Source organism: Chiloscyllium plagiosum, chromosome 7, assembly GCF_004010195.1.
Source record: "Chiloscyllium plagiosum isolate BGI_BamShark_2017 chromosome 7, ASM401019v2, whole genome shotgun sequence".
Taxonomy (NCBI): domain Eukaryota; kingdom Metazoa; phylum Chordata; class Chondrichthyes; order Orectolobiformes; family Hemiscylliidae; genus Chiloscyllium; species Chiloscyllium plagiosum.
Window position 1 is genome coordinate 2,442,948 of NC_057716.1, and position 13,746 is coordinate 2,456,693.

A 13,746-nucleotide genomic window follows, 5' to 3' on the forward strand; every position below is an offset into this window, starting at 1 on the left:
CTGTTTAGTGTATAATCTCTTATTAATGTGGACAAAAATGTTTAATTTCATTGAAAAACACTTTTTAATGGAAGTTGATGACTGAGAATGTTTTCAATGTTAACTTACACCCTTGTGTATTTGTGGTAATGAGTTAGTTATTCTATTCTACCATAGCTTTCACCATTTCTCTATTGCAGTCCTCTAGAGCAGTGGCTTTCGAAAAGTTTTGATTCAATAATGTTTTTAAAAATATGGAATCCAAATAATGGATTGCTCCCATCTAAGTTACTAATTTTGAAACATTTATTCATTTGTGGGATGTGGGCATTACTGGCTGGCCAGCATTTATTGTCCATCCCTGTTGTCCTTGAGAAGGTGATGGTGATTCGCCTTCTTGAACCGCTGCAGTCCACCTGCTGTGAGTTGACTCACAATGCCATTAGAGGGAATTCCAGGATTTTGACCCAGGTTACTTATGGTAATCATAATAGCTGGCAGAATTTATATTTTGGGCTGTTTTCTTGAATTAAAGTGTAATTAAATGTGTTTATTAAGTACTCTCGCTAGAACAAAGGTGGACATATCTGATGCATGTTGCTGGCCTCAGTAAATGCAGGTCTATCAGCCAATTTGTTTTGCTACTCTCAGTGGCACCCTTCTCTGTACCACGTGCAAAGTGGTCAACATTGATTCTCACTAAGCCCCACTATGCATGTGCTGCTTGTTTGCCTAACTATTTTGGAGACCCAATCAATCTCTGTGGACCCCAGTTTTTGAGAACTGTCATTTCCAGATGTTACGCTCAAAAGCATTAAAAAGGTAACACTATCTGTGTCTGCAGGGGACAGTAGGGAAGTGGAGAGTGGGAAAATACAGACTGTCAAAATGAAGATCTACTCAACAAAACTTTAAGATAGTTTTATGTCCATTCCCTTACTCAAAACATTTCTTCAAGTTAATAATGTAAGCTCTGGGCAGGCGAATCTTTACCGCCAGTATATGGTATGAGTTTAGCAAATTTTGCATGATTAGAAAAAGGAAACCATAGCCGTTCATTTGTATGTGCATGGGAAATATTAACAAGCTCTCTCAGATGTGTTTATATTTATTTTTTGAACTTTTGCTTTTTTCTACAGGCGCAAAGCAAAGTGAGGAAGAAGGTGATGGGAGTGTTAGACATTTATGGTTTTGAAATTTTTGAAGTAAGTTGTAAAGTTTCTGACTTTTTTAAAAAATTGATTTTGAACCTTTTTCTCTTACTTTTACAGGAATTGGTTCACTTTTGAAAAGGATTTGATTATTGAAAGTCTCAGCTCAGTGTGCTATATTGTGGTGCTCCATATCAGCACTGACAGTGTACATATTGAGAATGACTGCACCATTTAAAGTCAACTTATTTGTTTATGGGTCAGAACCCATTGAAAGTATTTTGATATTAGTTTGACCTATGAATGGTCACTTGCAAGTGACTCGTTTATCATGTAGAGGCCTGAGACTAGGCTGTTTGTTCATCTTGGTTAGTGCACAGGGTACTAACAAAGTCAACAGCATCTTTGAAATTTGATGTATACCTGACAGAAGGAAATGGAAATTGGGATTTTAAAGATAATTCATAACATTTAACACAGTACATGTCAGAAAGTTTAGACTTCAACGGAGCTGCCTGAATTTAAGATAAATCAATCAATAAGTTTTCCAGCAATTCATGTTTTCTTCTATTGTTACTTTTCTAAATCAACTTCTGCATCATTTGCACAGAATTAGCAACAATGCTACATTTTATCTTAATTATAAATTACTTTTTCATATGATATTTACAGTTTGCATTTATGGTTATTAAAATCTAAAGTTGCACTAGGACTTTAGGAGTGAGGAAAGAAAATTATGTTGAAGTATTTAATTCATGTGGTTTCACACATTTTCTTTAGTTTTGAGGGGATAGTGAATGTACTTGTGTGATTCAGTGCATCTAACAATGAGTAATGTTTGGCATGTGGTCATGAGACCGTCAGGTCCCACCTGGAATGTCAGATCAATAAATCACCCCTCAAACTTAGTTATTAATAAACACTATTAATAAACACCCACTTCGTGGGTGGCACGGTGGCACAGTGGTTAGCACTGCTGCCTCACAGCGCCAGAGACCCGGGTTCAATTCCCGCCTCAGGCGACTGACTGTGTGGAATTTGCACGTTCTCCCCGTGTCTGCGTGGGTTTCCTCCGGGTGCTCCGGTTTCCTCCCACAGTCCAAAGATGTGCAGGTTAGGTGAATTGGCCATGCTAAATTGCCCATAGTGTTAGGTAAGGGGTAAATGTCGGGGTATGGGTGGGTTACGCTTCGGCGGGTCGGTGTGGACTTGTTGGGCCGAAGGGCCTGTTTCCACACTGTAAAGTAATCTAATCTAATCTAAAAAAAAACTGATGGAGAGAGTACATTAGATTATAAAGCTTCCATTGGCTTCAGCAAAAGTACAATGCAGATTCATCCAGAGTGACACTAGAGTTAAAAGATCCAAATTAAGGATGGAATGCCTATCCTCGACTTATATTTCCAAGTATAGTAGGTTAAAGAGTGAGATGTTTTAAGATGACTAAAGGTATTAATGGGGAAGACCAAGAGTCCAAAGCAAGGGGGTGGAAATCAAGATTAGAGCAAGGTTATTACAGGTGATTTCAGGAGACACTACTTCATGTAAAAATGTAGTTAAAATCTGCAACTCTTTTCCCACAAAATTCTACTGAGCTGAGAGGAATTGAAAATTTCAAAACTCAGAGCAATACATTTTTGTTTGTGAGGTTACTGATGGATAAGGAGTCAATGTATGCCGAATTAGGGTCTGATCAGACATAGTCTGATTAAATGACAGCAGGCTTGAGGTGCTGAATAGTCTACTCTTGTTCCTATATGAAATATATAAAGGTTAAAGGTTTAAGATTAATTGAGGCAGAATTTAATATGTGATAGATATTACTTAACGTGATATAATCCCTTCGTCTCCAGTCTTTACAATTGCAGATTTGAATTATTGCTTATGAGAGGTTTTTATCTTATTGCAACAATGGTCACTAGCAGGAGTGGGGTGGTGCTGGTAATAGGGGAATATTGGGGAGTGGTGTGGAGGTATTGTTGGAACCATTGACCTCTACAGTGCAGAAAGAGGTTATGCAGCCCGTCGAGCCTGCACTGACACTCCGAAGAGCGTCCCACCCAAAACCAGCCCCTTAACCTAACCCTGTGACACTGCATTTTCCATGGCCAACCCACCTAGCCAACACACTGTGGACGCTATGGTAACTTAGATTGGCTGATCCACCTACCCTGCACATCTTTGGACTAAGGGAGGAAATCAGAACACCCAGAGGAAATGTTCACTGGCAAGGAGAACGTGCAAACTCAACACAATGGTTACCACTGAGCCACTGTCCAACTGTGTTTATGGGCGGGGGTTAGGCTTGATATTGTTGTATCCAATCTGCACTGTTTTATGAGAAAAGAACAACATACAGTATTAGAGACGACTTTGAAAATTACTGAAGAATGTACATCACAATGTTACACTATTTAAAAACTATCCTGTGCATGCGGAAAATTGGGGATCCTGATTGCATTTCTGTTAGTAAGTGGAAAATTGATAAACTGGCATCGTCATTTGGTATATGATCTAGATATCTGTATTGATATAGGATATGTTATTTGGCGGTAAGATAAAAGAAACAGCAGAATATAAGATTATTTTTTGACTGGTGTGGTTGTTTTACCATCTCAGTTACTCAATAATGGTCGATGTGAAGTAAATCCATGCATACAAAACACATTTAGCTTTCGAGTATAAGACCAGAAGACATTGGAGCAGAAATCAGGGCATTCAGCCCATTGAGGCTGCTCCACTATTCAATCATGGCCGATAAGTTTCTCACCTCCATTCTCCCGTTTTCTCCCCGAAACCCTTGATTCCCTTTACAATCAAGAACCTATCCATCTCCATCTTAAATATACTCAATGACCTGGCCTCCCCAGCCTTCTGTGGCAGTGAATTCCATAGATTCACCAATCTCTGGCTGAAGACATTTCTCCTTATCTCTGTTATAAAAGGTTTTCCCTTTACTCTAAGTCCGTGCCCTTGGGTCCTCGTCTCTCTTACCAATGGAAACATCTTCCCAACATCCACTCTGTCCTGGCCATTCAGTATTTTCTAAGTTTTAATTAAATCCCCGCTCATCTTACTAAACTCCATCGAGTATAGACTGAGAATCCTCAAATGTTAAGCTATTTATCAGATATTTCCATTAAACCTAGTACACGTACCCTGTGTGGTGCTGTCATAGCCATGCATTTGGTTTGTCAGCAATTTTATTAGACAACAACTGAAGTGGTTGAGCAATTCAACAAGTTATCATTCACCTTTAAATTACTAAAGCTACTGAATGATTTATTATGGAAATGTTACTGCAGAATTGCATATTTCAAGAGGTGTTTTTGTAAAACATACTCTATGGCCAAGGTGTTCATCTTGACTTGCTGGCATCCTACATTCCAGCCAAAGCAGTTTAAGATGATGAATTTTAGCATTTGGTTTGATTTTTCAAAAACTGTGCAGTCTTTGCTTAAAGTGTAGTTAGTTCTTCAGGCTCATCAATTTGCATATATTCCTATTTCCCAATGCTGTGCAGCATTATTTTTAAGAATGAATTGCTTTCTTCTTTGAATTAATGGAATGTTGTAATGTATAAGAGTAGATTTAGTGGGTTATAATTGGATCTTAATATAAATGACAGATATTTGGACTCATGATGAATTCCAAGCTTTGTGTTTAATATTTTTCATGAGGGAAAGAAACAATGTGTTTGTCTGAATGTGTGTGGCCTGATTGTTGTGTATTAAGTGAACACTCTCTATAAGGCAAAGTGGAGGCAGAGAAATGTATCAGCACAAATGAACTGGAGCACCGCAGGCTGTGGAAAATGTTAGTTCGCAGATTGCTCCTACTTATCACAGTGGGGTTTTTTAGTCAACATTTTTTTGGGCATTTCAAAATGTTTAAGAAAAAGAGAGTGCAAAAAACCATGCTTATTGACAAATGTTATCAAAAATTCAATTGCCTGTGCTATTGGCACTTGCTCCTGTTCATTGGATCTTGGATCACTTGGCTGTAACTGAATGTTAAGTTGTTTCAATGAGCTGAGGCAGTATCTGTGAATTCTCATTTTGACCATAAACCCTAATGAATTTTGGTAAGTTTGCTTCCAATTGTAGCCAGCTGCAAAAAGGTTGTGATTCGGAAGCCGAAAGCACTGATATGGCTGCTGCTCAGTACAAAGTAGTTTGAAAAATAAGAATTAGGTGATACTTTGTTTTTGAAGGAAAGGGACCAGAAAAATCCCAAAATACTTTAAACCTATTCCTGAACAAGACTGAAGTCTTTCCTACTAATGACATAAGTTTAGTTTCTAATTTTGCATCAGTGAAAACTTTCTAAATTCTAGATTAAATTATTAACAACTAAGGTTTATATTTCAGCTTTGAACAAGAACATTGCAAAAATAGTTATGGTTGAATTGCGAAGTGGACAATGTGATATTAAATTTTTAAGCATTGGAGTTGGTGAAGAAATATGCAAAATGAAGTATACCATGAAATACATATTCCATTTCCCTAAATAGAAAATAATTTTCCAATCCTGCCCTTAGCTATAGCAGTAAGTTTAAACTTCTTAAATCAGCTGCCACATTCAATCATGTCCCAACTGTTGAAAGCTGGGATACTGTTTTGCTGCTTAGTGTGAACAATTGTAGTTGAAGAAATATCTCTTTATGAGAAAACCTCATACAAAAACGCAGACGTTATCCTGAAGACATTTAAGAATCTTGGAAGCCTTTGTGGTGTACAGAAGACAGTGCACAGCAGGAAACTCAATAGTAGGTGAACCTACTGATCAGGATGTAATTTGATGATATATATGATACCATATTCAGCAATTGAATACATTGTGGGTTTTAAGTGATGAGTGACTTTGCTTTTTGGAAGCAGTTTACAATTCCTTTGCCGCCTGTGGTTAACAATTAGCAATACTAGAATTGAATTTTTAAAACCTAGTTGCAATCTGGAATAAAAACAGCAAATTTTTGAAAGCATGAGGCAACCAAAGAGTGCGTAGCTGGAAAAGAAAGATTAAGACTTTAGGATTTAAGTCTACAACTGAAATCCTAAGCTTTCTTTTTCAGATATTACTTGAAAGTGTTTCAGATGTTCAGTTTAATTATTAATAAAAAAATCATCATTGTGGCCCTTAAAACTCTTACTTTTGAGGGTTCTTTACAACTTTCACAATCTGGAGCTACTGATTTGTGAGTTTCCATTATATTTTACATTTATCGCACTTCATTATGTATCCTACATAATAGCTTTTAATCAAATTTGCACTCTGTTAATTTGAGAAATAGAACAGTATTATATTTCGGTGTCAGTAACATGATGCCTGGGAAACGTATGCAATGAATATGAATCAACTTATGTTGGTGATGCATGTTAGAGCCCTGAGGAATGTTGGCATTCCCATAGAAATCCTACAGGCAGTTTAAATTGCCAACAGCTAGATCTACCTGCCCAGACCACTTTGTGATCGCTGCTACAGTAGGATCAGACAGCCAAAATCATGGATAATAGGCTGCATGCATTATACCTAACCTAATTTTTAAAACATATTTGGTTAGAGTTTTCCACTGCTGGTGTCAAACCTATGAGACATTCCAATGTTGTTGAGTCAGGGACCATGATGGAGCAGGCCGTGGAAAGGAATGTATAGTCTGACTGATAAGGGAATAGTCAGCATTGTTGAGTGCAGTGGTGAGGTGGCAGGTTGGGAGCAGTTGAGCATTTTCTTGGGTGACTGAGGAAACTGAATTTTATTGGGGAGATTTGGGAGTGGTGCGAGTACAGTCAGTGGGTGAAGGAAGGGGGGCATTTGATTATGTTAAGAAGGGTGGTAAGCATTGTCTTGCTGGAGGGGGCTATGCAGTTTGAATATGTCAGCTCCATTTAAAACAGTGCAAGTCAGTGAACTGAAGTCAGACCTTAAGGAGTGCCTTAATACATGATGAGTATGGGATTACACGAGGCTAATTACTACCCAACTGTGTTTTCCTGGGTATCTTTGATAAAGCCAACGCGGAAGGTGCAAAGGCTCCAGTAACTGGAACGGAAAGATTAAATTGCAGTCAATGTGGGATGCGTCTTCTCCGAGAAATGGATTAGGTAAAAACAAGGGCTATAGATACTGGAAACCAGATTCTAGATCAGAGTGGTGCTGGAAAAGCACAGTTCAGGCAGCATCCCAGGAGCTGAACTGCTGTGCTTTTCCAGCACCACTCTGATCTAGAATCTGAGAAATGGATGGCCAGCATGCAATACAGCAACCAGAAAGAAAGATTGAAAGACTGTTAAAACAAGTTGTTGTTAACAGCTTTTGCCAGGAAGTGCATGTGGAAATTTGAATTTCTTCCCCTCCTCCGTGCCCTTCCCGAACAAAATTTGAAGGATTATGAGACGATGGTAGGAATATGGAATTAAGACATTAGCATGGCAGATCAGACTCTAGGAGTTGAATAGTTTATTACTCTTCCTATGTGTTTCTTTAAAATCAGTTTGGAACAGAGTTGCAAAAGGTAAAATGTGTCAGAATTCAGGAGGAAAGAGCCCGGTAGTAATACCAGAATTGTTGAATGTGAATTCTGAATATACGGTTGGAAAGAATCTGGAATTGTTGTAGCAGTTAGTTGAATGTTGTCATTGGGCTAGTTTTAACCATTGACTGCCTTGCCAATCAAACCCGGAGGCTCTTTATCTGATTGGCGTATTTAGTGGTGAATCACGATTGTGAATTCTTCCATTGATGCACGTTTCCATCTCAACAGATGCTTGGATACAATGGACATGAGGCATTGTTGAGAGGGGAGATAAGAAGAGAATGGGGATAAAAGATCAATGGGGTTGATGGAAAATGGACTCACTATTGGCGGCACGGTGGCACAGTGGTTAGCACTGTTGCCTTACAGCGCCAGAGACCCAGGTTCAATTCCCGCCTCAGGCGACTGACTGTGTGGAGTTTGCACGTTCTCCCCATGTCTGCGTGGGTTTCCTCCGGGTGCTCCGGTTTCCTCCCACAGTCCAAAGATGTGCAGGTCAGGTGAATTGGCCATGCTAAATTGCCCGTAGTGTTAGGGAAGGGGTAAATGTAGGGGTATGGGTGGGTTGCGCTTCGGCGGGGCAGTGTGGACTTGTTGGGCCGAAGGGCCTGTTTCCACACTGTAAGTAATCTAATCTAATCTAATCTAATAGTTAAAACTTTCAATGAGCAACGGTAGAATGGGTTACTTCAGAGAATGCAATTTGAGACTCTGCTTTTGAATTGAACACTTTCATGAAGTTTTCCATCTAACAGTAAGCACTGAAAAAACAAGGATGAAAGAAGTAAGTGTGTTGATGAATGACAAACTGTATCACTGGGAGATTACTACCAAATAATCATATGCCATGGCTACAACATTCAGTGCAACATTTCCACTGCATTTACACCACATTTCCAATTTAATTTCCCTCCAAATTTACGCTGGAAGTCTCTTTTCCTTCTTCCTCACCCATGAACTTTGCTGTTGGCTTGCGGCTGTTGATGTAAGTGGTTAACATGGATACAAGTTGTTGATATTGTGCAAACTGCAAAGTCACTCAATCAGCATCTGCAGTAGCTAAAAACAGGCAGCAAGAGGCAATCAAGACTGTCTACAGTGCCTGTGAAGCGCTGACTCCTGGTGTCAAACACAATGATTAGCTTGGAAGAAAATAAAAGGGGATTTAGTTGTCAGAATGTAAATAAGCTCTGATCGCTAATTTTTGGGGAGGGCACCAGATAATTATATCTTTGCCAATGGCAATTGGTCATTGCTAATGTTACCAATCAATATTGTGCTAAATAGTAAATCACTATTTACAATGTACTACATTGCTTTGATGGGTAATAATGAAGGCTGTATAAAGCAGTAAGGTAACAACATCTGCCTGACCATAGCCACATAAGTTCTTGATGTAACAATTGGAGGAATGCTATACCCTACATATAGCTGTTCTGAGGGGAAATACGTTTGATTTATTTTTTGAAGGTGAATCATTATTTTAAATTTAATAATTTGTGTGCAATCTCTGATTCTTTAATTTTCTTTTTTTTACACAACAGAACTCTGTAAGTATGACCTATTTGCAGTGGCAGCTTTGCTGAAGTAGCACTCATTTATTTAATTAATAACAATTTTAATCCCATAAACTGCTACAATGAAGCTTGGAAATCAAAAGCTCTTTTGAGCTATCCTTTGTGTGTAATTCTGCTTCATGGCATTTGCAGTTTGCTTTATTTGTGAGACGTTACGTCGTAAATGAAATGATGTGGCAAGTATGTTCCAAGATATGTGCTACTAGTGTGTTGGAGCAATCTATGTACGACTGTTAAGTTATTGAGAATGTGTGTTGGATGTGTAGCACATGTAATTCTCAGATAAACAAAACTTGTCTTTCCTCTTTGTCAGAACAACAGTTTTGAACAATTCATCATTAATTATTGCAATGAGAAATTGCAGCAAATCTTCATCGAGCTAACTTTGAAGGAAGAACAGGAGGAATATATCAAAGAGGTAATGACCCACTTTCTCTATATCATTAACATTTACTACATCATTGTTAGAAAGTGAAATCGGGCAATATCATAGCTGACCTTGGCTAAGGCAGTACTGTAGAGTGCTATGATTGATCTTGGTACCTTTGAGCTAGGAAAGACAATGATGTTTTGATTTGCTATGCAGTGTCCTGCATGAGAGTGTGAATGGTCTACAAAGTCGTCATTTAGCTATTAGTTAAATGTAGTTCAACAATCTGTGACATATTAATTACATAATGGACTAGTTGACTTTGTTCCTTTATTTCAGCTTGTATGTAATACTCATCATCTTATTTTTATTTGAAGAGTTTTAAGCATATTACATGTTTGAAATTAAGTTAATCAGAAGGACTTGTATGAGGAGTAACGGAATCTCCTAAAGCAGTTTTAAATCTCTTTTTCCTGAGTATGCACATAGGTTTATATTTGACCGTGGTCTGAATTGTTATGATTTAATATAAAGGTTCCCCCAACGATAGTCTATCAGATTGGTGAAATGGATTTGGAAATCTGTAATCAAGCAAATGGATGTTCAATGCTGAGTAACTTCTGTATTGCCAGGTTTATTAGAAATATTTTAAGTGCTGTGTGGAGTATGTTCATTTAGTCAGTAGAATTTTTGATCTGGAGCATCCATTTGCATGTTCCCACGACTGTCCCCAGTCATTCTTCACAGTTGATCACCTTGTCATGTCATTGGCACTCATAATTTTATACAACAGTTCTGATTTTTCTCCTCAATAGTGTCATTGTCAATGTGTGTTTCCCTTTCTTGCACTGTGGTTGATTAGATTACAGGATTAAATACTTGCCTTGTCACTGTGGGTTTTCTGTTTCTCCCTTCCCATTTTGTGCACTGTCCAATGATTAAATGCTTGCTTTGTCACCTAACACTATTGGTGCTGGTGGAAAGCACATTTTTGCTGATTGATTTATGTTCAAACTGCTCATTAGGGTTTTGGAGCTTTATGAATTGTGTCCAAGATGGAAAACAATCCCATGAATGAAGAATGTGGTTTCCACAAAGTTATTTGCGTACAAACCTTTTCACGTGCCTCAAGGGAGAATTAAAGAGAGAAGGGAACACCTTTATTATTTAACAAGAAGAGGGTGAGCAATTTAAAGAGGACAAAGAACTAGAAAGGAGAGGAACAAGGAAAAAAATGGCATGGGAGAAATGGCAAATGAAAGGGTTGAAAGAGAGAGGAAACGAAGTGAGGCAGAAATGGAAGCTATAAAGGTGCGTGTGATCACAGTTATTTAACCTCCATTGGATCTGGCCTAATGTCTTTTTTATTTTTCCTTTTATCTTTTAATATTCCTTTCTTTTTAAAATGTTCAGTTCCCTCTTCAATATGATTTTATTATAATGGCCACTTGTGCTAGTGATGATATTTTGATACTGTGACCCTTGTTACTAATTCGACGATCCCTGGAAATAAACTCTATTCATTCTCTTAAATCTTTTCTGAACTTTTAATATTGGTAAGTCACCCTGGGTTCTGAAATTTCTCATTAAAAGTCATTCTCTAATCTTTGTAAATCAGTTCTAGTGTTTTCTCAGCTCTCCTTTCTATGATAGCATGCTCAGAACTGCATTAGCAATCCAAACTGCAATCAAATCAGTATTAAGTGTTGAAGGACCAATTCCTTCCTTTTGCATTTAGTGCTGTACCACATAAACTAAGAAGCAGCTTTTCATTTTTATGGTTTTCTTGAATCTGCAGACTTGTTTTTACAGATTCATCTATTTGCACAGATGGAAGCCTTTCAACCTGACGTGTGCGAACAATTCATTTAGATCCACTCTCCCTCCTTTCTCTGCTCGTTTGCCTGATTAAAATTGTTGGCGAATGTATTTCCATTCTCTTTTCAAAATCTACTATTTTGACTTGTACTAATATTTACAATGATATCTGCCCACTGTCCTAACATGTCTCCCACAAGCTCCTGTTCCTCCTTCATTCTTATTTCATTTATCGATAAGAAACTTTCGATATTGTTCTGTTAGCATCCTTTGAGATCACAAGCTAAGTATGGATAAGGAAAGCCATTTAGTCCATGTTATGTTTTCCATCCAGAATGACCATCAATCCCTTTACTGTGGCATCCAACTAGTTTTTAAATAATGCCAGAGATTTTTCCTCACATTATGTATCCAGTCAACCATTGCATGTATTGAAAATTCCTGAAGTCAATATTAATTAAAACAGGAGAAAGTGAGGACTGCAGATGCTGGAGATCAGAGCTGAAAAATATGTTGCTGGAAAAGCGCAGCAGGTCAGGCAGCATCCAAGGAGCAGGAGAATCGACGTTTCGGCATAAGCCCTTCTTCAGGAATGAGGAAGTTCCATTCCTGAAGAAGGGCTTATGCCCGAAATGTCGATTCTCCTGCTCCTTGGGTGCTGCCTGCCCTGCTGCGCTTTTCCAGCATTGCAGTTTTTGACTCTGATCTCTAGCATCTGCAGTCCTCACTTTCTCCTTTGATTTCTATAGTTCAACTTCCTGTTTAGTATGTTGTTTGCTCTGCAATGGTTGCACATATTCAATGGAATCTACCACTGATTGCAGAGTATTTCTTTGCTCATGTTCTGTTTGTTTGTGATTCCCTCTTCTGAAGTTGAGGGATGATGATGCTGCAATTGTTTGATAACTTTCTAGTACGTCTCCTAAAACTCCTTTCTTCTTCATGATTTTATCAGGGAATGAGTGTCAATGGGTTAGTGCATTGGGTGGAGATGTTAAGTCCAAATATAGTCCTGTTGTTCTTCAGCATCCATACAGCACTTCACCATAGGAACCTTAGGTTACCAGTCAACATTCAGAACCTCCTTTGCATCCTCTCCTAATCCCAGACTCTGAAATCACTTTTTGAACCTGAGTGGTGCCATAATTGAGATGATCCAATTTAGCATAGATCAGAGTTTGAACTTGGGACTTTTCAGGTCTATAGCTCAGCATTGGCAGATTTTATTTTTATTGCAGCCTAGTGAATACAGCTGTTCCTGGCATGAGATGTTTCACATTGTGGAATTTAGTTACAGTAATTGGTTACTGCGAAATGTGGTGGGAATTTTATGGTACATGCAATTATGAGGTTCCAAAATAAATTTGGTTCTGTTGCTGAATTTCTTTTTGAAAACCTAATGATTTCCAAGTTTCCAGTCTGTAAGATCATATCAACCCAGTAAATAGAACACACATTTTGACTTTCGCTTGATGACGTTGGTGTAGGATTTAGTCATAAAATATTCAGGGCAAAATCAGCCCATATTTAAGTTTGCATTATGATTTTGACTAAAACATTTTTTAAGAGTTCCTATTTTCCTGGTACTGATTGAGAGCATCTTGTCTCCTCCTTAGCCATTCTCTTGAACTGTTTGGAGAATGCTACAGGTTGAAATCAATAACACTGTCCACACACTGTCAGTGTGTGGACACTGCATGTGTGGAATGGGCTGCCAGATAAACTGGTGGAGGCTAGTACAACTGCAACATTTAAAAGGCATCTAGATGGATATATGAATAGGAAGGGTTTGGAGGGATATGGGCCGGATGCTGGCAGGTGGGACTAGACTGGGTTGGGATATCTGGTTGGCATGGACGTGTTGGACCAAAAGGTCTGTTTCCATGCTGTACATCTCTGTGACTCTATGACTCTAAGACTTACATTCCTCCCCTTTTTATTAAAGAAGCACCTAGTTTCTACTCGATGGCACTTTCAGAGCAGTTTTTTTATTAACCTGAGGAATCTAATACAAGGCCAGAATTCACATCACATTTCATTGCTGAGTTTAAACGGCATTCGAAGACTGGAAGGCGGCTAATACAGTGCCATTATGTAAGAAAGATGGTAAGGAAAAGCCAGTGACCTAAGGACCAGTGAGCCTGACTCTCTGAGGACAAACGATCAGTCCTCAGCAAAGGACTCACGTTCATCCCCCTCCGTCCACGCATCAATGAATTTAATACACGCCGTGACGTCGAACACTTCTTCCGTCGCCTCCGCCTCCGAGCTTACTTTCACAATCAGGACCCCCGCCCACCTTCCGAGGACCCCTTC

At 38.6% G+C, this 13,746-nt stretch overlaps 1 protein-coding gene across 7 annotated transcripts in view; it reads left to right on the top strand.

Moving 5' to 3' along the window:
• myo1b (myosin IB) overlaps window positions 1-13,746 on the top strand; it is a 272,630-nt gene that overhangs the window by 189,584 nt on the left and 69,300 nt on the right. For 4 of the 7 annotated variants that reach the window (XM_043692877.1, XM_043692881.1, XM_043692883.1 and 1 more), the window contains exons 13-15: window positions 1,119-1,184; window positions 9,210-9,215; window positions 9,556-9,660. In XM_043692877.1, the coding sequence (XP_043548812.1) occupies window positions 1,119-1,184; window positions 9,210-9,215; window positions 9,556-9,660 (177 nt within the window). The remainder of the gene's footprint in view (window positions 1-1,118; window positions 1,185-9,209; window positions 9,216-9,555; window positions 9,661-13,746) is intronic. The other 3 variants (XM_043692880.1, XM_043692882.1, XM_043692884.1) reach the window with 1 other exon arrangement.